At 54.0% G+C, this 23,702-nt stretch overlaps 1 protein-coding gene across 5 annotated transcripts in view; it reads left to right on the top strand.

Annotated features, from left to right (window-relative positions):
* The window catches only part of PXN (paxillin), a 58,513-nt gene extending 42,510 nt beyond the window's left edge, over window positions 1-16,003 (top strand). Inside the window, exons 2-16 of one of the 5 annotated variants that reach the window (XM_037996306.2) lie at window positions 1,989-2,075; window positions 2,332-2,558; window positions 2,876-2,991; window positions 3,399-3,535; window positions 3,648-3,849; window positions 4,641-4,776; window positions 6,308-7,195; window positions 9,248-9,523; window positions 9,779-10,087; window positions 10,693-10,794; window positions 11,079-11,249; window positions 11,501-11,674; window positions 12,255-12,336; window positions 12,481-12,629; window positions 13,884-16,003. In XM_037996306.2, coding sequence (XP_037852234.2) covers window positions 1,989-2,075; window positions 2,332-2,558; window positions 2,876-2,991; window positions 3,399-3,535; window positions 3,648-3,849; window positions 4,641-4,776; window positions 6,308-7,195; window positions 9,248-9,523; window positions 9,779-10,087; window positions 10,693-10,794; window positions 11,079-11,249; window positions 11,501-11,674; window positions 12,255-12,336; window positions 12,481-12,629; window positions 13,884-14,150 — 3,323 coding nt within the window. In that variant the 3' untranslated portion in view covers window positions 14,151-16,003. The remainder of the gene's footprint in view (window positions 1-1,988; window positions 2,076-2,331; window positions 2,559-2,875; window positions 2,992-3,398; window positions 3,536-3,647; window positions 3,850-4,640; window positions 4,777-6,307; window positions 7,196-9,247; window positions 9,524-9,778; window positions 10,088-10,692; window positions 10,795-11,078; window positions 11,250-11,500; window positions 11,675-12,254; window positions 12,337-12,480; window positions 12,630-13,883) is intronic. The other 4 variants (XM_008004924.3, XM_008004926.3, XM_008004927.3 and 1 more) reach the window with 4 other exon arrangements.
* Window positions 16,004-23,702: the final 7,699 nt, after the last annotated feature.

Here is a 23,702-nt window from a genome sequence, read left to right as displayed (position 1 = left end):
TGAGTGATGTTTTGTCTCTGTGCCCCAGGACTGCATCCTCTCACCAGTACTCCACCAACCTAGGGATCTGTGCTCCCAAGAGCCTGTTGACATCGTAAACCAGAATCCAATCCATAAACCAAAGCCCAGGCTTAGAATCACATTGTGGTGGAGCGGGCGTTTGGGGGAGTCCCTGACTCAAAATGTTTGACGAGGAAGCCTGACCATTTGTCTTCTGTTGGGTGTTTGGAGTCCAAGAGACCTGAGTTCAGAGTCCAGCATTCTCACTTCAGCCAGCCGTGGCAGTGTGGGATGCGACTCTGCCTCTGAACCGCAGTTATGCCATCTGTGCTAGTGGCGTTGTGAGGAGGATGGCAGGTAACAAAGGTGAAGTTCCTGGCCCCAGTGGGCCTTCAAAGATGGCAGCTGCTCCTGCCCCTACCGGGGTTGCACTCATTGCCTGCTCTGGGGAGTCCTGTGGGGTTTCTTAGCTGGCCCTGCCCGTGGTGGAGAAAGAGGGACCCGCCCATTGCTGATTGGGCCCACAGGAAATGAGGACACTGCGTGCAGCCAAGACAGCAGGTGTGGTGCTGGAGAGGCTGTGGGGATTGGCCTGGACACTGGTTCCTTTTCTGCTGTTACCTAGATACCTGCCAACTCCTTCTAGTTCCGGTTTGCTAGAGACAGGAAGCCAGGCCTCCTCCATGGGACCTGGAGGGGGGGGGGGCGGGTTGTAGGACCTGACCTTCCTTGGAGGTCAGGAGACAAAACCCGGGGTCTTAGGCCTTGGAACAGACATCCCCTCTGTCCATCTGGGCAGGAGCCAGGGGTAGGTGTGGCCAGCCTTGAGGGTAGGAGATCAGGACAGGCAGCTGGGAGAAGGTGTGGCCCCATAAACCAAGACCCTGGGTGAGGGCCTTGCTTCTCTCTTCCCTCCTCTGAACACAGGTTGGGGGACTGGGAGCAAGGCCACAAGGAAGGATCACACTGGCAGGCCTCACAGCTTGGGCTTCCAGCGTTCAGGAAGTTGAACCCTTTAAGTGTGGCATCATCTGGTAGTCATAGTGGCCTCTTACAGGCCAGGTTTTTGGGGTTTGGGGCTTCTGAGGAGTCAGACAATTGCCACTCACTGGCTTTGTTATTCGGAGCAAACACATTTGACCTCTGCCTCTCCAAGCCAGCTTTATTCATCCCTGTGGGGAGAATCAGAATTCCAACTACAGGGGGTATTAGGGGGATTAACGGAGACCTTGTACATGCCACTAGAATGCCTAGCAGTGTGCCTGGTACTAATAAGTGGCAATAAACGCAGCCATTGCTTTTTAGATGTTTATTATCCTGAGGGCTAGGGATCAAGCTGTCAGCTCCCTGGACCCAGCAGGCTACCGAGCTGAGAGCGAGCAAGTTGTGAACGGGGCAGGAATGAGGGTGTGGCATCCAGGGCCAGGCTGTCTGAACTGTGGGGCTGTTGAGGGTCCCAGGAGGGGATGGAGGAGGTGGGGGTCAGCAGGTCCTACCCCTGCCCCTCTATCTATATCCTTCTTTTCTGGAGACTGGGGAGACCTAGTGCCCCCTGTTGGCTGCCAGGTGCCAGGGTAATGGAAGCTTACACTGGAGGGCTGATTTGGCTCCTTTGCTGCTGTTAAAAGCAGAACAGTGGGGGCCTGGAGCCTCTGGGGTCGGGCTGCTTGCCAGACTTCTGCAGAAACAGCCAACGGAGCAGTCTTGCCCCCTGCTCACTGAACGGGTGGGGACCGCTGCACCAGCCTCACTCCAGCCCCCACCTCCCCGCACACCTTACCCCATAAGCCTGGAGCCTCAGGAGGAACCTGGATCCTGGGCTTCTGCTTCCACCTGGTCAGGAGGGCAGGGACTATTCTGTGTGCCCCTTCCAGTTGGGGGCTGAGAAAGCCTAAGCTCTTAGAAATCAAGTGAGGGCCTGGCACTGCCAGGGCCCCTCCCTGTGACGTGGGGCCCCTCCCGCCCATTCTCTCCGCGTTGCCCTGCAGATTCAGAGTTCCAGGCAGGCACTTCTCACTCGCGGCTGCGCGGCCCTGTCAGGAGGGAACGCAGCACCAGGTGCCTGACTCCCAGAGGTAGGAGATCCCACGGGGCAGCCCCAGAGCCCGCCTATAGAGTACCTTCAGTCCTGGGTGGCCAGAAGAAGTCAGCTTTGGGAGCCAGCTCTTGGTTAGGCTGGTCTGCTTCCTGTCCCGAGGCTGGTCATTTCTCCCATGGGTGGGGCAGGTGCTAGAAGGCATTAACTCTTGAGGTGCAGGCAGGGAGGGCCCTGCCATGGGAGAGTCCCCAGGATCCCGGTTCTCACCTGCTCCCTGTGCCTTCTCTTTGCAGACGCCCTGCTGGCGGACTTGGAGTCCACCACCTCCCACATCTCCAAACGGCCTGTGTTCTTGTCGGAGGAGACCCCCTACTCATACCCAACTGGAAACCACACATACCAGGAGATCGCCGTGCCACCCCCCGTCCCCCCACCCCCATCCAGTGAGGCCCTCAATGGCACAATCCTTGACCCTTTAGACCAGTGGCAGCCCAGTGGCTCCCGATTCATCCACCAGCAGGTGAGGCGGGGACAGGGACTGGGAAGGTGGAGGAGGCTGGGGGACAGAGGGAACTTACCTGGCAGGGGCTTAGGGAACCAGGGGATGGAATGGAATTGGGGCAGTCGACCCTTCCCAACCAGACACTGCTCTTTCTGCTCACCACGTGAGTGGGGCAGTGACCAAGTGGTTAATCACAGGTCTCCTGGCCTGACTGTGGAAATTCCCTGGTAAGGCTGGCTGTGGGCAGGGGCCTCCTGGGGATGACTCGAGCTGCTCCTGGCCCCTGTTCCTTTTTCTCCCCTTGGGGTAGCCTCTGAGTGTTCTCCTTCTCACAGCCTCAGTCCTCATCACCTGTGTACGGTGCCAGTGCCAAAACTTCCAGTGCCTCCAACCCTCAGGACAGCGTTGACTCTCCGTGCTCCCGAGTGGGTGAGGAGGAGCACGTCTACAGGTACTGCCCCAGTCTGCCCAGGGCACCTTTCCTCCTGCTTAGAAATCTCAGGGACCTGGCCAGGGTGGGAGGCAGCGGAGGCCCAGGAGCAGGCGTGGCGACTGGGCCGTGTGGGGTTCTTCTGGTTTAGGCTGCAGAAGGCCTCTCGATGGGCCCATCTGCCTCATCAGTGCCATCTCCATGCGGTGGACATTCTGGGCTGTCACAGCATCTCTGTGTAGCTGAGGAACTGAAGCAAGACTTCCTTCCTCCCCTCGTCTTACTAGTCCCTTCCCTACCCTCTGTCCTCTTGTGGGGGCAGGCTTCACATCTCCTCTGCCTTGTTCTCCTTGGGAATTTGGGAACTGCCAAGCCAGTACAAAGCCAGAGAGCATCTCTCACTGTCTTCTTTCCTTTGCCTCTCAAAGCTTCCCCAACAAGCAGAAATCAGCTGAGCCTTCACCCACCGTAATGAGCACGTCCCTGGGCAGCAACCTTTCTGAACTCGACCGCCTGCTGCTGGAACTGAATGCTGTGCAGCATAACCCACCAGGCTTCCCTGCAGGTAGGACCGGGTCCCTGGGGCAGGGTCTGCCAGGGCCCAGGGCCCACCTGCTGACCTTTACATCCCAGGAGGGCTCAAGGGCTGAGCAGCCTTTTTCTCTCCTCTCTGCAAGATGAGGCCAACTCAAGCCCCCCGCTTCCTGGGGCCCTGAGCCCCCACTATGGTGTCCCAGAGACTAACAGCCCCCTGGGAGGCAAAGCTGGGCCCCTGACGAAAGAGAAGCCTAAGCGGAATGGGGGCCGGGGCCTGGAGGACGTGCGGCCCAGCGTGGAGAGTCTCTTGGATGAACTGGAGAGCTCCGTGCCCAGCCCCGTGTGAGTACCCACTGGGCTCTCCCCAGGTGGGGAAGGGCTGGCTCAGCCTGCCCCGGGTCCAGTGTCTGTCCCCTTAGCCCTGGTATCACCCATTCCCTCCAGTGTCTGCCATTTGCCAGGCACTGGGGGGATAGTGGAGAGTCTCATGGACACCATCCCTGCCTTCAGTCAGTCACTACCAGTCAGAAAGGACAGATATTGTGCACGCCGAGGGCGCCTGGAGCTTAGCAGCTCTTAGCATAGGCTTTGGGGCCACACAGTAGGGTTTCACTTCTTGGCTCTGACAATTACTGTCAGCTCTCAAGCCTTAGTTTTTCCATCTGTAAAATGGGACAAGAGCTTATGGGATCACTGGAATAAGACCACCTACCTCAGTACTGGTGAGAACCAGTAATCCATGTAAAGCGCTTAGAATGGTTTCTGGTGTGCAGTGCGTGGCACCCATGGTGAGTGCCCAACACGCGAGTTCTTACCAGTGCTGTTGTGTTACTGCAGTAGCCTCACCTCCACGTCCGGTGTTGTGGAGGAAACATAGGGCACTGGGGCTTGTTTCACAGGCCACCTTTCACTTGGGCTAGGGGCTAGAGGAGTCTTCCTGGCACTTCCTGGTGCCATTGAGCTGCCCTTTCTTCTGACCCAATGATGGGTCCCCAGGAGAGACTGGGAGCTGGTGGGCCTCCCTGGGCGTGGGGATGGTGAGACCCCAGTGTCCGAGCTGAGGGATTGATTTGATCCCTGGGAAGTGTGGGACTGACTTTGGGCTCCCCACTGATGCCATGCCCACCCTGCAGCCCTGCCATCACTGTGAACCAGGGCGAGATGAGCAGCCCGCAGCGCATCACCTCCACCCAGCAGCAGACGCGCATCTCAGCCTCCTCTGCCACCAGGGAGCTGGACGAGCTGATGGCTTCGCTGTCGGATTTCAAGGTGCCCTGTGAACCCTCCATCTTCCCTGCCCTGCTGCCCCTCCCTCATCTTTCTCCTCCCTTACCTCAGTGTGGGTAGCTAGACCTTGGTACCTCAGTGTTTGGGTGCCTTGCCCCTGAGCCACGGACCCTGTCATGCCCTGGCCTTGCTGTGATGCCAAGAGATAGGGGAGGGAGGGCCGGGTGAGCCTGCCTGAGGATTGCAGTAGCCAGTGAAGGCAGACAAGCTGGAGAAGTGCTCAGCTGGGACATTCCTTCCTCCCCGGGTGCTCCCAACCACTCAGGTCAAGGGGATCAGGAGGCTGGGACGCTGGGACAAAGAACCTTGTGTTGATGGCTGCTCTTGGTAGGGGAGGGCATTCTGTGCTGGGCCATGTGGGACTTGGGAGCCTGTGCCTGGGAGGTCATTTGCCCTGGAGCCCCATCTCCCACGCTAGCTGTCCTCAACACATCCTCTTTCTTTCTGCCTCTGCTCCTGAATCCACAAGCCTCCCTCGCTACCCTTCTCCCATCCTTCCCTCTCGCCCTCTAGGGCCTCTGAATTCCCACGAGCATGTCTGTGGGAAACCGTGGGGCCAGCCTTGCACGAGGTACCTGCCCTTCCCCTCCCTTGCTAGGTCTCCCCAGTCCTGCCAGGCCTGGGATGTTTAATTTAGAGGATACAGTGTTTCCATGGAAATTGATATTGACAGAACTCGCCAGCAGTTGCTGACTTCACACTTCCACGTGGGTCAGCTGGAGACCTTTGGGGCATGACCTAGGGAATATGAGAGGGGAGTGAGCAGTCCCTGCACCCTTGGTCTTGATGGTGCCTCCTAGCCTCCCTCCAGCTGAGGTTTCATGGTGGGAGATGGGAGTGTGGCTGGGGTGGAGGGTTGAGCCTGGCCCTGTGACCCTTGCATGGTGTAGTTCTAGCTCCAGGCCAGTGGTTCTGAGCCGCCATAGTCGGAAGCAAGTAAGTTGGATTCAGGGCCTGGCCTGCGGGAGCTGTGTCCCGGTGCTTGTAAGACTGCCGTTTTCTCAGACAGCCTGTGTCCTGATGCCAGAAGCAGCAGTGGTTTTAGTCAGATCCCTGGAGCAAGGACTTGGAAGATGTAGAGGACTCAGGGTGGAGGAAAGCTGGGATTGTCCGGAGGGACATGGCCGAGGTGGGCCAGCGTCCGAGGCGGGCTTAGCAGCCCCCCGGGGCTGGCTCTCCCTCCAATTGTGCCTGGGGCTGTCTTCCCTAGCCACCTGGCTCCCCATTTGTCCACCTCACCATGGTCTTTTCTTTCTCATACCCTCCCGGGGTGGCTCCACAGGCATGACTCGGTGGCTGCTTTCTCTTGCTTGGGTTTGATAAGGGCTAAGCATGTGAAGCCCAGGGAACCCTTTTTAGGATCTGGGTCTCCTTCAAGGGTCAGTCCTGTGCGTCAGCTTTGCAGCCACCTTGGTTAGCCCTACGGCTGAGCCCACCATCTGCAGGACGCAGCCATCCTCACTCCCCTCATCTCTCTCTCTTCTCCCCTCTGCCTTTCTCTCTTCTCCTCCAGACCAGCTCCTCCACTGTGGCTCTGAGTGCCCCGGGGCTGCTGCCCGGCTCTGCTCCATCCTCATACTGCTCCCTTCCTCCTTCTCCTCCTCCCATACCATCTGTATTCCTGCCACCCACCACTAAACCCTCCCCTCGAGGCCAGGGCCACACTCCAGAGTTCCCTTGTACTGAGCAGAGTGGACAAGGCCTTCTACCTCCTGTGGCCCCTAGCTGGCTTGATTTGGCTGGTCTTGGGGTGATGCCTAATATCCTCAACTCAAGGTCTCCCTCTGTGGAGGGTTCTTTGTGGGCAGTGGGCACAGAGAGCCAGGGTCGAGATTGGAGGCACCTGCCGACCCTCACACGTGAGTTCTCTGGGGCTCCCTGCCGCCACACTGTACCCTGTGCTGGGAGCATAGGTCCCCAAGAGCCTGGGGAGCCCCAGGGGCCACCAGCCAGCCCTTCGTGCCCAGAGGAGGCCTTGGCTGCCACAAGGGAGCAGCCATGGGCTTCAGAGGTATTCAGGCCTGAGAGAATGCCCCCTTCTGGAGCTGCTCGAAGCTTCCAAGAAGTAATAGAGCCAGCTATAGTGGCAGTGGACCGGCAGGCTGTCTTCCCAGATACCTGGACTCTCACGGAGGAACACGGCCTACAGCAGGAGAGGCCAAGGCCAGAGCCAGGGAGGCTGGGAAGCAGCTCCCCTGCCTCAGTTACCATGGAGCAGCTAGGTGCAAAGATGACTGAGAGGGGAAGTGTGGCCAGGCCAACCCAGGGACCTGAAACCCCAAGGAGCCCAGAGGGCACCATCGAAGCTGCCACCCAGGCCGGGAAGGAACAGCCAGAGCTTCCATGTGCCATGGCCACGAGCACACCCAGCACCACGGAGAGGATTTCCACCTCTGGCCAGGCAGGCGCCAGCTCGCATGGCTGCTGGGCATGGCCCTTGGCGGGTCTGAGTGTGGGTTGCTCCTCACTAACTGCATGCAGCCCCTCCTGCTCTGCGTGTGTCTGCTTGGGCAGAAAATTTGAGACACTGTGGCTGGACCTGACAGTCAGCACTTGGCAGTGGGCTCTGTGGACCCGGCATTTCTCATAGCGTCAACACACCTCTCGCTTTGTTAAGGCTTTTTCCTTTCAGATGAGCTAGCCTTGACATTCTGATGTGGTGAAATGGTTAGAAGCATGGACTTTGGAACCAGATAGGCCTAGATCCAAACCACATCTCTAACACTTGCTACCTCTGTGACCTTGGCAACCCCCTCCCTCAGCCTCAGTTTTCTCATCTATAAAGTGGGGAGAATAATAGGCCATTTCCATTAAGATTGTCCAGAGACCTAAATGAGATAATTCCTGGCAAGTATTTAGAACACAGCATGTGGTCCCTCAATAGGCCATGGCTGACAGTAGTTTTATTACTTGCTTTTTACTTAATTAAAACTATGCCGGGCCGGGCGTGGTGGCTCACGCCTGTAATCCCAGCACTTTGGGAAGCCGAGGCAGGTGGATCACCTGAGGTCGGGAGTTCGAGACCAGCCTGACCAACATGGAGAAACCCCGTCTCTAAAAATACAAAAAAATTAGCTGGGCATGGTGGCGCATGCCTGTAATCCCAGCTACTCGGGAGGCTGAGGCAGGAGAATCGCTTAAACCCGGATGACGGAGGTTACACTGAGCCAAGATTGCGCTATTGCACTCCAGCCTGGGCAACAAGAGCAAAACTCGGTCTCAAAAAACAAAAAAAAGAAAAACAAAACAAAAAACTTTATGCCCCACCCTGGCACAGTGGCTTATGCCTGTAATCTCAGAACTTTGGGAGGCTGAGGCAAGAGGATCGCTTGAGCCCAGGAGTTTGAGACAAGCCTAGGCAACACAGTGAAACCCTGTCTCTACAAAAAAGTTAAAAATTAGCTGGGTGTGGTGGCTCATGCCTATAGTCCCAGCTGCGGGGAAGGCTAAAACAGGAGGATCACTTGAGCCCAGGAGTTTGGGGCTGCAGTGAGTTGTGATCGCACCACTGCACTCAGCCTGAGCAACAGAGCAAGACACTGTCTCAAAAAAAAACCAAAAATAAAATAACCCAAATCCCCCAAGTTTTATGCCTCTTTGGAAAACAAAACGAAACAATCAAAACCCCTCAAAACACTACCAACAAGTATAATAGCATAATATAAGTGTAATATTAGCATAATAATATAAATAAGAAAAAAAACTAGTTAAAAAAGTTCCTGGCCAGCTGAGCACGGCGGCTCACGCCTGTAATCCCAGCACTTTGGGAGGCCAAGGCAGGCGGATCACGAGGTTAGGAGTTTGAGACCATCCTAACCAACATGGTGAAACCCCGTCTCTACTAAAAAAAGAAAAAAAAAAAAAAGAAAATATTAGCCAGGCGTGGTGGTACGCGCCTTTAATCCCAGCTACTCAGGAGGCTAAGGCAGGAGAATCTCTTGAACCCAGGAGGTGCAGGTTGCAGTGAGCCCAGATCGCGCCACTGCACTCCAGCCTGGGCAACACAGCGAGACTCCATACCCCCAAAAAAAAGTTCTTGGAAGGAAAGACTTTTTCTATTATAAATTAAAAAGAAAGAAAGAAAAAGCCGTATGCCTTGTCAAGGGCATGCACTTACATCCTCTGGAATAATTCTTGCGCAAACCCTGTGTGGTAAGCTAAGAAAATCCTGTGGTTCCATTTTAAGGAAGGGGAAGCTGAGGCCCACGGCACTTAAGTGTCTTGCCTAAGGTCAGTGGCCAACTTGGAGGTGAATGCTGGATCAGAGGTCTCGCTGGCAGCCTGTGCTCCTGGAGCCAGTCCAATCTGCTCCCTCCCCGTGCCTCCACCCACCTCTGCTTGGCTCTTTGGTGGTTTTCTTTTGTGCTGCCTCTCTGAGGCATCTGAGTGTGGCCTGAGCAGCGTGTGCAAGCTCGGAGTGGGACGGTGACAGCCTCCCCTCCCCTCCCCCTAGATCCGATCTGTGATCAGGAGGAGCCGGGAGACGGGCCACGCACACCCCATGTCCCGGGAGCCCTCCCCTCGCCGCCGGCTGGACCCTGCCACCCTGAGCAGGACCCCATCCCAGGAGCAGCTCATCGCGGAGCTGCAGGGGCGGCTAGGCATCCAGCCTGAGGCAGAGGAGCCGGCGGAGGCAGCGGGTCCCTCTGCCCAGGACTGGCTGACCGAGGGCATCGTCATCACCGTGCAGCCACGTGGGAAGCGGGCCAGGGGGCAGCTTGTAGAGAAGGTGGCGAGAAGATGCCCAGGGCTGGGGCTGGGCCAGAGCCAAGCACCTGGGGTCCAGGTTCTTCTGGCCCCAGTGCTGGCCGGAGGGGAGATCTGGGGAGGGTGGGAGTTTCTTGCCTCCTGTGACCTTGGAAGACTGGCCCCACTCTTGGTGCAGAGTGGGAAGGCCCAGGGGAAGCCTGGGGAGGTGCCCCCACCCCTGTGGGCTGAGCTGGCGATTTCTTCCTCATCGCTGTCCCTCCTTTCTTTTCCCCAGGTTGTCTTCCCTCCTGGCTCTCCCATTCCCCTGAGAAGAACCATCTCTGTCCTGGCTTCTCCTTCTGTCCCTTTGCTCCAGCATCGCACAGACGCCGCGGCCAGCAGCTCTTCTCCCCTGCCCAGCCTGTCCACCTCCTCCCCTCTGGGGCCCTCAGCTTACACCTGTGGTTCTTCTGGGGTCCAGAGTGCAGGGGAAGAGCCCCATGATGAGGGGGTGCAGGGCCCCACCCTTTCCACTCCTGCACCCCACACCATGAGGTCCGTGGGCTGCCAGACAGATGAGGACCCGCTCTTCCCCCCGATGCAGGCAGGCCTTAAAGGAACCCCTCCCTTTCTGTTGCCTGTCCGAATGCCTGAGCCATCCCCCACTCTGCACACTCACACATACACACTCAGATACCCTCCATCCCTCCATCCACCAGCCCCAGCACAGTAACCACAGTCCTGCCTTAAACCTTGACCCTGGTATTCCCCTACTTGGAAGGTCTGCCGCCCTCTTGCTTTCCTGTGGGTTCGCCTGTGTCCACTCCTTCCTCGACTGGTCCTCGGTACTGCCCTGGGCTCACATCGAGGAAGGAAGCCACTCCAGAAGGAGACCAGAAACCTGTCTCCTCCCTTCTAGCCCCCAGGCCCAGTGCCCGGTGAGGCCTCCTCACTGAGTCTGGCCACCTCCCCTTGCCATGTCCTCTGCCTTTGGTTGACTCCCCTCCCTGTCCTCCTTCCTTTCTCCCTGGGCCTCTCTCTCAGGGCTCTTTTTCTCCAGACTTTTTTCCCCAGTTTTGGTCCTTCCGGTGGGGGGAAACCCTCAGATCTCATCCTAGATTCCCTTTTAGTCCAGTGACAAGGTCCCGTATTCGTTCTTCTTTAATTTTTAAAAAAGATTTCTTATCCTCATCTCTTCCCCTATCTAAGATCCAGGGCCTGGAGCAAAGAGCGGATGGGGAGCGGTGCTGGGCGGCTGGCTGGCCTCGGGACAGCGGGCGGAGCAGCCCCGGAGGGCAGGACGAGGGAGGGGTCAGTGCCAAGGCTGGGTTGGGTGTCCTGCGTGTCGTGCTCTCCCTGGGCTTGGCCGTGCCTGCTGGGTGCCCTGAGCCTTTCTGACCCCAGTGGGCCCCTCTGACCATGAGTCCTGCTGATGTCACTCCCACTTTAGGGCTCCTGGCCCCTGGAGGAGGTTGTACTTCTTGTCTCCATCAGCTCATCTGTTCAGGAGGGAGAAAAGTACCCCCATCCCTTTGCTGCCAGACACCGTACCCCGAGCCTCAGGAGTCCTGACCAGCCCCTCCCTGTCTCCACAGTTCATGGCCCAGGGGAAGACAGGGAGCAGCTCCCCCCCTGGGGGCCCCCCGAAGCCTGGGAGCCAGCTAGACAGCATGCTGGGGAGCCTGCAGTCCGACCTCAACAAGCTGGGGGTCGCCACGGTCGCCAAAGGAGTCTGCGGGGCCTGCAAGAAGCCCATCGCTGGGCAGGTGATGAGGGGGAATGGGCAGGGGTGTGTCCAGTGGACTCCTGCAGGGGTGGGGGTGCTCTGGGGCTGGCCTCAGCCCTGTGGGCTCCTCTGCAGGGGTGGGGGTGCCCCGGGGCTGGCCTCGGCCCTGTGGGCTCCTCTGCAGGGGTGGGGGTGCCCCAGGGCTGGCCTCGGCCCTGTGGGCTCCTCTGCAGGGGTGGGGGTGCCCCAGGGCTGGCCTCGGCCCTGGACCACATTCCATCTCCTCCTCAGGTTGTGACCGCCATGGGGAAGACGTGGCACCCCGAGCACTTCGTCTGCACCCACTGCCAGGAGGAGATCGGATCCCGGAACTTCTTCGAGCGGGATGGACAGCCCTACTGTGAAAAGGACTACCACAACCTCTTCTCCCCGCGCTGCTACTACTGCAATGGCCCCATCCTGGATGTGAGTTCCTTATCCACTCATTCCAGCTTCACTGCAGCCCTCTGAGGGTTCAGGGGGTGCCGTGGGAGACTCACAGGGCTAGGGAACAGTGCGGCTGGACTCACACCCACACCTGAACCACAGCCTGTCCCGATGTGCATCAGGCAGCCCCACCTCCCTTCACCTCCCATCTCGCTTCCCTTCTCTGGAGACTTCCAGAAGGTCCCAGGACTCAGGAGGCCTGAGGACATAAATGGAGTGGGACGACAGCGGCCTCACTCCCCCGCTCCGGGAACTCAGGAAATGCCTGGTCTCTCTGAGCCTGTGTCTTCACATATAAAATGGGAATCACAGTAGAACTTGTGCCCTCTGCTTGGGGTGAGGATTAGAGAGGGTGTGTGTGTGGCTTGTCCCATCCTCAGTAACTCTGAATTATTAGAGGCGTTCACAGCACAGTTAGGAGAGACCCCCATGTTGGGAGTGTTTCGCTCTGTCTGTGGCTATGAGCTACACGTAGAGGGCGGCCTTGCTGGGCATCTCAGTTGTGAGATCTGCCCAGTGGGGTGGGGCTCAGTCTTGATCCCACACTTGGCTTTCACAGAAAGTGGTGACAGCCCTTGACCGGACGTGGCACCCTGAACATTTCTTCTGTGCCCAGTGTGGAGCCTTCTTCGGTCCTGAAGGTACGGGCTGGACCAGCAGACTGACTCGCCGCCTCTCAGGAGGGCCGGGAGGTGGGGGTGGGAGACACTGCTGAGGTTGCAGTCAGAGTGGCTCCACTTCTGGAAGCCGGAATGAACTGTGCCTCCAAAACCCCCGCTCCCCAGGGTTCCACGAGAAGGACGGCAAGGCCTACTGCCGCAAGGACTACTTCGACATGTTCGCACCAAAGTGTGGCGGCTGTGCCCGGGCCATCCTGGAGAACTATATCTCGGCCCTCAACACGCTGTGGCATCCTGAGTGCTTTGTGTGCCGGGTAAGGAGCCCCTGAACGCATCTGGAGGGGCTAGGAGCAGGCAGTGGGGGGAGAGGGGTCTTGCTCATTGTGCTCTCTGCATCCAGCTCGGAGGCCTCCTTTCGGGTTATTAATGGGGGAAGCAGGCAGGGGTCTCCTTCCTCCAGTCCAGGGCCAGGGTTTGTACTGAGGCTGGGACAAACCAGGAGCAAGGTAGACATGTCCCCCAGTCCAGCCCTGTGCAGCAGCCCTGGGCCATTCCTATTTGGGAGGTGAGTATGTGAGAATTAAATGAGATAATGCAAGTATTTAGCAGACTCGACAGAAGTGGGCCGTGGTTTCCAAAACCACTGCATTCTGGGGGCCCCACAGAGGTTATTAGGGATTCAACAAGGGCTCTGTGACCAAATGAGTTTGGGAAACACTGTTCCCTGCAGGACTTCTCAGAGTCTTTCTTTTCTTTTCTTTTCTTTTTTTGTAGACGGAGTCTCACTCTGTTGCCCAGACTGGAGTGCAGTGGCGCGATCTTGGCTCACTGCAACCTCCGCCTTCTGGGTTCCAGTGATTCTCCCACCTCAGGCTCCCAAGTAGCTGGGATTACAGGCATGCGCCACCATGCCTGGCTAATTTTTTGTATTTTTAGTAGAGATGGGGTTTCACCATGTTGGCCAGACTGGTCTTGAACTCCTGACCTCAGGTGATCCACCCCCCCCAACTTGGCCTCCCAAAGTGCTGGGATTACAGGTGTGAGCCACCACGCCCAGCCCCTCTCAGAGCCTTTTCTACCTATATGTGATGTGAACCTCCAATGAGAATCTAGGATGCAGAGTTTAACCACACACCAGTGTCACACCTGTGTTTCTGGGAACACTGTTGCAGCCACCTGGCTAAGTGCTCAGGAGTCAGACCTGTGTGTGAATCCAGGCTGTGAACTCAGTAGCTGCATGACCCTGGGCAAGTCACTTCACCTGTGTGCTTCAGTTGCTTCCCTTGTTGGAAGAATTAAAGAATCCCAGCACTGCGGGAGGCGAGGTGGGAGGATTGCTGGAGGCCGCGTTTGACCAGCATGGGCAATATAGTGAGACCCCCATTTCTACAAAAAAATTTTTTTAATAAAAATAAAAAATAAGTGTTTAGGACAGCATGGCACATAGGAAATGCCTAGCAAGTAGGAGTCACTCCGAGTGTGCCGACCATGCCCATCTGGGCCCCATCATACTGGGTGCTGCTCTAGCCCGAGGGACAGCCCCCTGAGCCCCTCTCTCCACCTGGCAGGAATGCTTCACGCCATTCGTCAACGGCAGCTTCTTCGAGCATGACGGGCAGCCCTACTGTGAGGTGCACTACCACGAGCGGCGCGGCTCGCTGTGCTCCGGCTGCCAGAAGCCCATCACAGGCCGCTGCATCACCGCCATGGCCAAGAAGTTCCACCCCGAGCACTTCGTCTGTGCCTTCTGCCTCAAGCAGCTCAACAAGGGCACCTTCAAGGAGCAGAACGACAAGCCTTACTGTCAGAACTGCTTCCTCAAGCTCTTCTGCTAGGCGCCCTGCCCCTGTCTCTGCCCCCCTTCCCCAGCCAGCATCCCCAACTGCTACTGTGACCCAGAGACTTCGCCCGGGGGTGAAGGGGTAAACCCACTGAAACTGGAACCCTCGTTCTCGGCTGGTGCAGGAGGGACAGGGCTGTGAGGGGTCCCCCTGCTTGTCTTCACCCCTGCCGGAGCCTCTGGGCCCCCTCCTCCCTCCTGCAGCTCTCCCCAGGCTGCCCACTCCATCCTTTCCAGGGGTAGAGGCTGGGGGCCCCATCCCAGCCCACATACGTCCCCATGAACTGGCCTGACCAGCACCCCACACTGGAGCCATCTCTTCCTCATATTTCCACAGTGCAGCCGGAGGGCAGGGAAGGGCAGGCAGGGTCTGTTGGGGTCTCTTTTTACCCTTATTTCCCCCCTGACCTAATTGTCTTTGTTCTGTGATTATTGGGGGACACCCGGCTCCCTCCAGACAATGCCAGCATAAATCCACCCATCCAAAGGCAGAGAACCCAAGGGGCCATGGAAGGTTCTCTGTGCTCCTCCTACCCTTCCAGTGCCCTAGGCCTGGCGACTGCCCCTGCCTTTACCCGCCCTCCCCTTTTATACCTGCTCTGGTTCTACTGAGAAAAGCCTTTCCAGCAATAATGTTTTCTAGTCACTTCCTCCGTCTCCGGGACGGCGTGCCTGGACACTGTACCGACTTTGATAGATTTCTACACTGAGGTTTGAATTCATATCGCCTGAGTTGCTTTTACTTCTCTATACAAAATGATTTTGAAGAGATTTTAAAGACGTTCTCTTTTGTATTCTCTTCTTTGTTCACCGCCACTGGGCCTGTCGCTGATGGTGGCCCTGGTGTGGAGTTTGCTTTGTACTGAGGGTCGGGGTGGGGAAGCAATTTGTATTTTATTTTTTCTTAGCACAAGCAGGTGAACTGGGAGCAGCTCTGTGACTCCCCCTCTTTCACTTCATAGCTCACCAGGACTGTTTTATAAACTGCTGTATTTGGAAACCCCTTCTTTACTTCCCAGGCCAGCAAGCTCTTCACTGAAACTGGTTGAAGGGTGTCATACCCTTTTGGGCCTAGAATTCTGAACCTCATCTGTTCTGTTTCTGCGGGAGGAGAAGGGGGAAAGTATGTTTTGGGGGTCTGCGTCCTGTCTGAGTAAGCCCTCAGGAGCCTCTGCTCCCCTGTGAACCCACTGAACCTTCTGAGCCCCCACCGCTTCTGTGGGGCTCTCTCTTCTGCCTTCTCAGGAAAGTTGGTGTCTGATTTTGGCCATCAGGACTCTGACGTCTCTTTGGTCTTGTTGATTTCCTCTGGGCATATCCCTTCGTCTGCTCCTTCCCTTTCACAGGTGGGATCGGCACTCAGGGGGTCTGGAAAGAAGGTCATAAGGGAGCATGATAGGATTTGGGGCAGAGGGACAGGCTCCTCTGGGGAAAGCCCCAGAGCTCTTTACCGAGGATGAAAGAGGAGCCAGGCCTTGGGCTCCTGATCAAGAGAAAGGGGCCCCACTGGGATCTAATGGTGAGAGTCCAAACCACTCCACTGGCCTCCTGGCAGAAGCCGAGTGTGCTGGGGTCTCCGAAGAGGGTCCCTCCTTTGTTTGTGGGGGAAGGTCAGCTTGGCCCCTCCAAAGGTCTGATGTCTCCACTTCCACCCACAGGCCTTACCGCTCTGTTTACAGTGACTCCCCCCAGACCCTCCCCAAGAGGGACTGGGGTTTCTGGGGTCTACTCTCTGAGTCAATGGTTATTTGAAAATTTGATTTTATTTTTTCTCTGTAAACTTCTAACCTGGCTTTTCCCATTTCAATTCCTGTGATTTATGCCAATAAAGTTTGCCCATGATTTTCACCTGTGCTAGTGCCATTTCTTGGTGGTCTGAGATAACCTTGTGGTCCCAGCAGAGAGCAAACCCACCCCAGATGCAGCTGGGTCACCAGATAGAGGGTAAATTCTGGATGTTTCCTTTCTTGAGGTCAAAATCCCTGGGGCTGGGGTCCATGGTCCTTGCCTGTGGTCACAGGTCCTCCCTGTGGGCTTTGCTCTTGCCTGGGCAGTTGGTGAGGACAGGCTGGGAACAGCGGGACGGGGCTCTCGTGGGGCAGGGCCTGCCCAGGGTGTGATCACCTGCGTTTACCAAGGGCATCCTCACTCACAGGGGCCTTTGGGTGGCTTTCCACTCATTCAGAGGTGGGGAAAGAGGCTCCAAGACAAGAACCTACGTGTACAAGGCAGTCTGAGTGAGGGCAGAACCATGATGTGGACCTAGGGCTTGCCTCTGCCTATGTTTCTGCACTGAACCAGACATGTCCATGCCTGAGCCCACACAACTTGGGTTAGTCCCTTCCCTGCCAAAGGCAGCTACTTAGAGTTGAGGATGGGTCTCTACTGCCTCCTCGTGGTCGTGTCCGGATTTGCATGCCTCCTCTTTGCTCCCGGTCAGATCCAGAGTTCTAGTCCTAGACCCTAGAGCAGGGGTGTCCAACCTTTTTTTTTTTTTTTTTTTTTTTTGAGATAGAGTCTCACTCTGCCCAGGCTGGAGTACAGTGGCATGATCTCGGTTCACTGCAACCTCCACTTCCCAGGTTCAAGCGATTCTCCTGCCTCAGCCTCCTGAGTAGCTGGGATTACAGGTACCCGCCACCACACCCTGCTAATTTTTGTATTTTTAGTAAAGCCAGGGTTTCACCATGTTGGCCAGGTTGGTTTTGAACTCCTGATCTCAAGTGATCTGCCTCGGCTTCCCAAAATGCTAGGATTACAGGCTTGAGCCACCACTCCTAGCATTTTTTTTTTTTTTTTTTTTTTTTTTTTGAGGTGGAGTCTCACTCTGTCATCCAAGCTAGAGTGTAGTGGCATGATCTCAGTTCACTGCAGCCTCTGCCTCCTGGGTTCAAGTAATTATCATGCCTCAGCCTCCCAAGTAGCTAGGATTACAGGTGTCTGTCACCACACCCAGGTAATTTTGTATTTTTAGTAGAGACAAAATTTCACCATGTTGGCCAGGCTGGTCTCGAACTCCTGGCCTCAAGTGATCTGCCTGCCTCAACCTCCCAAAGTGCTGGGATTACAGGCGTGGGCTACTGCGCCTGTCTGAGTGTCCAATTTTTTGGCTTCCCGGGGCCATGTTGGAAAAATAAGAATTGTCTTGGGCCACACATAAAATACACTGATGATAGCTGATGAACTTTAAAAAAAATAAAATCACAAATCTCATAATGTTTTAAGAAAGTTTACAAATTTACATTAGGCCAAATTCAAAGCTGTCCTGGGCCGCATGTGGCCCACAGGCCACGGATTGGACAAGCTTGCCCTAGAGCTTCCAGGCCACAGATTGGACAAGCTTGCCCTAGAGCTTCCTGGGCAGCTTCGTTTCACCCTGAGCTATGTCTTCACCGCTTCTCCGTTGTTCGGAACGGTTCTCCAAAAGTAGCATGTTGAATTCTAGTCTAAACCCTTCCCATGCTATGGTGAGCTCAGAAGTGAAAATTACCTTCAACGCTCACCCAAAGAGAATGACGGGGCCAGGCTCTGTGGCTCATGCCTATAATCCTAGCATTTTGGGAGGCCAAGGTGGGAGGATCACTTGAGCCCAGGAGTTCAAGAGAATAACTTGGTTTATTCTTCCAGCCCATGTTGGATTTATTTTATTTCTAGAAAAGGGTATAGTATATTTCTTTTCTTTTCTTTTTTTTTTTGAGACGCAGTCTCACTCTGTCACCCAGGTTGGAGTGCAATGGCACGATCTTGGCTCACTGCAACCTCCGTCCCCCAGGTTCAAGCGATTCTCCTGCCTCAGACTCCTGAGTAGCTGGGATTATGGGCACCCGCCACCACGCCAGGCTAATTTTTGTACTTTATTAGTAGAGACAGAGTTTATCCATGTTGGCCAGGCTGGTCTCAAACTCCTGACCTCAAGTAATCCACCCACCTCGACCTCCCAAAGTGCTGGGATTACAGGTGTGAGCCACCATGCCCGGCTGGGTATGGTATATTTCATTGTAATTTGCTTTTCACTTTGCTTTGTGGATATTTTCCCATGCCAACAAATATAGATCTGCACCATTTTCTAATGGCTTCATGGTATTCCATTATATTGATGTGCTACAATTAGAGATGATATTTATATCATCAGAGCCAGGAGGTCCTTGGAAATGTACCTTGTGTACATTTGTATATGTATATACTTGGAAAAGTGCATTCAGAGGGAGGCAGACTCAGCCTTTGGAAGGGACTGTAGAGTGCAGTGAGGCCCAGGGGCTTTGAACTTCCTCCTAGATTTCAGTTCTGAAGCCATCACTTACTGGCTGAGAGAGTTGGGCAAATTATTTAACCTTCCTGTGAGTATTCTCATCGATAAAATGGGAGTACTGACAATACTGTATCTCCTCAGAGGATTGTTGCAAAGATCAGCTTCAGAGATGTGCACAGAGTACTTAGGACAAAAGGAAGTGTGCACTAATACATTGCCATTAAAAAGATATCTCGGGCGTCCGTGAGTTGCTGAATGGAGCTGAGCATCTTGATGAAACCAGGGATCTCAGGGTGAAGACTGAAGCCCTAGGCTATGGTGGAAGTTGGACGCCTGAATTACATGTGGAAATATGCCAACTGAACATTGGACCACCACGGCCTGCCCGCGACTCAGTGCCTAGTGCCAACAGAACACCTTTCAGGATCCACAGCAATGCAGACAACAGAACCCACACAGGCTTCCGTTCTCAAGAGGCCATCAAAACACAACTGCTGGCCGGGCATGGTGGCTCATGCCTGTAACCCCAGCACTTTGGGAGGCTGAGGCAGACAGATCACTTGAGGCCAGGAGTTCAAGACTAGCCTGGCGAACATGGTGAAACCCCGTCTCTACTAAAAATACAAAAAACTAGCTGGGTGTGGTGGTGGGTGCCTGTAATTCCAGCTACTCTGGAGACTGAGGCAAAATTATTGCTTGAATCCAGGAGGTGGAGGTTGCAGTGAGCTGAGATTGCGCCATTGCACTCCAGCCTGGGTGACAGAGCGAGGCTCTGTCTCAAAAAAAAAATAAATAAATGAAATGAAATGAAATAAATAACTGCTGACGAGACAATTTACATTTCCTTCCCCTCACTCCACTCCCTGATTGTTCTGGATCAGTGTGACTGACACCTTTGGATCTTACATGCTACTTGGGAAAGTTCTATGGAGAAGGCAAAGATTTTGAAGGCACAGGAGACTATCATAGATACTCACAATCATCATAGATAGTAGTATCATAGTACCATAGATACTCAAAGTGATCATAGATAGTAGTAGTATCATAGTACCTGAGTACATAGATACTCACAATGGCATCTACCTAAAGGATTCGAAAGCTTTGCATCAACCAAAGGAAAAGCACCAGTGAGAGTCAAGATACAGTTCCAGACAGGTGCTGCTACTTATTGTAAAGGTGTCCAGGTCTTGTGCTTATGATGTGTTCAGATCAGTGACGGAAACGATGAAGACAGAGAGACTGGAAGGAAGAACACAACAGTTTAGTAGTACTAAGTATGGTCAGTTAGATCGGGGTCCCTAACCTTCAGGCCAAGGACCGGTACTGGTCTGTGACCTGTTAGGAACTGGGCTGCACACCAGGAGGCGAGCAGCAGGTGAGTGAGTGAGCTCCTCATCCTGTCAGATCAGCAGCAGCATTAGATTCCCACAGGAGTGCGAACCGTATTGCAAACTGCACACGAGGGATCTAGGTTGTGCACTCCTTACGAGAATCTAATGCCTGATGATCTGAGGTAGAAGTTTCAACCCCAAATCACTTTCCCCCCAACCCCTGGTGTCTGTGGAAAAATCGTCTTCCTCAGAACTGGTCCCTGGTGCCAAAAAGGTTGGGGACTGCTGAGTTAGATCATAACACTTAATCCTGATAATAACTCTGTGAGGCAAGGTTTGTTCAGCCCAATAAACAGCAGAAATATGGGTCAAATCTAGGTTCAAAGTTGATGCTCATTCTATGATACATACTGCCTCTGATAACAGGTATCCTAATAAGTACCTTCCTGGGGAGTTTTGTTGCTATACGACTTTCTGTAGTTACTTTCTTTTCTTTTGTCTTTCTTTCTTTCTTTTTTATAGTTACAGAGTCTCGTTCTAAATAGTCGAGATTTTAAGCTTTGGGGATCATACAGTCTCTGTTGCAACCACTCACTTGTGACAGCCATAGACAATGTGTAAATGAATAGGTGAGCAAGGCTATGTTCCAATACAACTTTATGTACTTATGTACTTATTTATTTATTTATTGAGATAGAGTCTCGCTCTGTCCCGCAGGCTGGAGTGCAGTGGCGCGATCTCGGCTCACTGCAAGCTCCGCCTCCCGGGTTCGCGCCATTCTCCTGCCTCAGCCTCCTGAGTAGCTGGCACTACAGGCGCCCGCCACCACACCCAGCTAATTTTTAGCATTTTTAGTGGAGACGGGGTTTTGCTGTGTTAGCCGGGATGGTCTCGATCTCCTGACCTCGTGATCCACCCACCTTGGCCTCCCAAAGTGCTGGGATTACAGGCGTGAGCCACTGCACCTGGCCTATTTATTTATTTATTATTATTATTTTTGAGATGGAGTCTCACTCTGCCACCCAGGCTGGAGTGCAGAGGCACAATCTTGGCTCACTGCAACCTCCACCCTCTGGGTTCAAGCGATTCTCCAGCCTCAGCCTCCCGAGTAGCTGGGATTACAGGCGCCTGCCCCCGCACCCGGCTAAGTTTTGTATTTTTAGTAGAGACAGGGGTTCACCATCTTGGCCAGGCTGGTCTTGAACTCCTGACCTCGTGATCCACCCGCCTCAGCCTCCCAAAGTGCTGGGATTAAAGGCCCATTCTCCTGCCTCAGCCTCCCGACTAGCTGGGACTACAGGCGCCTGCCACCGCACCTGGCTAATTTTTTGTATTTTTAGTAGAAACGGGGTTTCACCGTGGTCTTGATCTCCTGACCTTGTGATCCACCCGCCTCGGCCTCCCAAAGTGCCGGAATTACAGGCGTGAGCCACCGCGCCAGGCCAAGATAGTCATTTTTGACATATTTTAGTCTACATAGTTTCAGAGAGCTTTGACTCCTGTAATTCTTGCAACTCTCTAGTTCTGTATCCTGCAGTGATTCCCCAGTGTCCCTCACCGTAGAAGCCTCCATGTTTTATTATAACAGAGCCTTGGAAACAAGGGTGTGAGCCAAGAACTCGAGCTTGTGCCCATTATGGTGAAATTTGCATCATTAGAAGAATATTTACAGCTGGGCGCGGTGGCTCATGCCTATAATCCCAGCACTTTGGGAGGCTGAGGCGGGCAGATCATCTGAAGTCAGGAGTTGGAGATCAGCCTGACCAACATGGAGAAACCCTGTCTCTACTGAAAATACAAAAAATTAGCTGGGTGTGGTGACGCATGCCTGTAATCCCAGCTACTGAAGCAGGAGAATCGCTTGAACTTGGTAGGTGGAGGTTGCAGTGAGCCGAGATCACACCATTGCACTCCAGCCTGGGCAACAACAGTGAAACTCCATTTCAAAAAAAAATTTTTTTACAAAGGACTTTAGAGAAATCAGTCAGTACCCTACTGCCTGCAACAGAGCTTGCCCTGTGGTAGGAAATCTCATACAGTAGGGGGGCTCTAATTTCAGAGGATAAGAACCTGGCCTCCCATGGAGGTCTCAATATGGTGGAACAAGATGAGACTGACAGCACTTGAGCTACCCGTATCTAAATTCTGTTCAGGGAATTTTATGCCAGTCAGTTGCACCAATATACCCTGCCATGCAAGCAAGTGTCTTGGTTTTAAACCTGCTACCGTCCCCACCCCCCACCCACAACTCTACCAAATTATTCATGTTGGCCTGATTTTCTTACTCTTCCATCTTTTCTGGCATTTTTTGGGGCGTGTGTATGTGTGTGTGTGTGTGTGTGTGTGTGTGTGTGTGTGGCTGCTTTAGAGACATTCTGCCACCTTTCTGGACTTAGCTACTTAGCTAGATCAGGGAGAGTAGGCAGGTTGTGATTGGAATCTTTTTTTTTTTTTTTTTTTTGAGATGGAGTCTCGCTCTGTCACCCAGGCTGGAGTGCAGGGGCACAACTCAGCTCACTGCAAGTTCCACGTCCCGGTTTCACACCATTCTCCTGCGTCAGCCTTCCAAGTAGCTGGGACTACAGGTGCCTGCCACCACACCTGGCTAATTTTTTGTATTTTTAGTAGAGATGGGGTTTCACTCTGTTAGCCAGGATCGTCTTGATCTCCTGACCTCGTGATCCGCCCACCTCAGCCTCCCAAAGTGCTGGGATTATAGGCAAGAGCCACTGTGCCCAGCGTGATTGGAATCTTAATAACCTGTCAAAACAGAGCATTTAAATCCTATTCATTTTATTTTCTATTCTTCCCATGGAGCACAGACAGTCAAAAAGACAAATAAGAGAGGCCCCAGGCCAGGCACAGTGGCTCATTCTTGTAATTCCAGCATTTTGGGAGGCCGAGGCAGGCGGATCACCTGAGGTCAGGAGTTCGAGACCAGCACGACCAAAATGGAAAAACCCCCATCTCTACTAAAAATACAAAATTAGCCGGGCAAGGTGGCACATGCCTGTAATCCCAGCTACTCGGGGGGCTGTGGCAGGAGAATCACTTGAACCCAGGAGGTGGAGGTTGCAATGAGCTGAGATCGCACCATTGCACTCTATCCTGGGCAACAAGAGTGAAATTCCATCTCAAAAAGAAAAGAAAAGAAAAGAAAAGAAATACAATACAGTAATGTGAAATCGGGCTACTTCTGACTTTTTTCTTTCTTTTTTTTTTTTTGAGAGGGAATCTTGCTCTGTCACCCAGGCTGGAGTACAGTGGCGCGATCTCAGCTCACTGCAACCTCCGCCTCCTGGGTTCACACAATTCTGTCTTAGCCTCCCGAGTAGCTGGAATTACAGGCACATGCCACCATGCCTGGCTAATTTTTTGTATTTTTTAGTAGAGACGGGTTTTCACCATGTTAGCCAGGATGGTCTGGATCTCCTGACCTCATGATCTGTCGGCCTCAGCCTCCCAAATTGCTGGGATTACAGGCATGAGCCCCTGCACCCTGCCTACTTCTGACAGTTTTATGGTGTGTGATATAGGATATAACATGATGTATGAAGCTCTTTGTGATAATTTTTAATTTTGAAATAGCTGATTCTTTGGGGATCATTTAATACATAATTCCACGGGTTTTAGTGAAAAAAAAAAAAAGAGATCTCAGGGTCGGGCAAGGTGCCTCATTCCTGAAATCCCAGCAATTTAGGAGGCCAGGGTGGGAGGATTGCTTGAGCCTAGGAGTTTGACATCAGCTTGGGCAACATGGCAAAACCCCGTCTATATAAAAAGTACAAAAAATTAGCCTGGTGTGGTGGTGTGCACCTGTAGTCCTAGCTACTTGGGAGGCTGAGGTGGGAGGATCGCTTCAGCCTGGGAGGTCAAGGCTGCAATGAACTGAGATTGCTCCACTGCACTCTAGCCTGGGCAACGGAGTGGGACTCCTTCTCAAAAAAAGATTTGATGGAGGTGGAAA

This window comes from Chlorocebus sabaeus, chromosome 11, assembly GCF_047675955.1.
Source record: "Chlorocebus sabaeus isolate Y175 chromosome 11, mChlSab1.0.hap1, whole genome shotgun sequence".
Lineage (NCBI taxonomy): Eukaryota > Metazoa > Chordata > Mammalia > Primates > Cercopithecidae > Chlorocebus > Chlorocebus sabaeus.
Note: the sequence above shows the minus strand (reverse complement) of the source record. Positions and strands in the feature narration are given on the sequence as shown.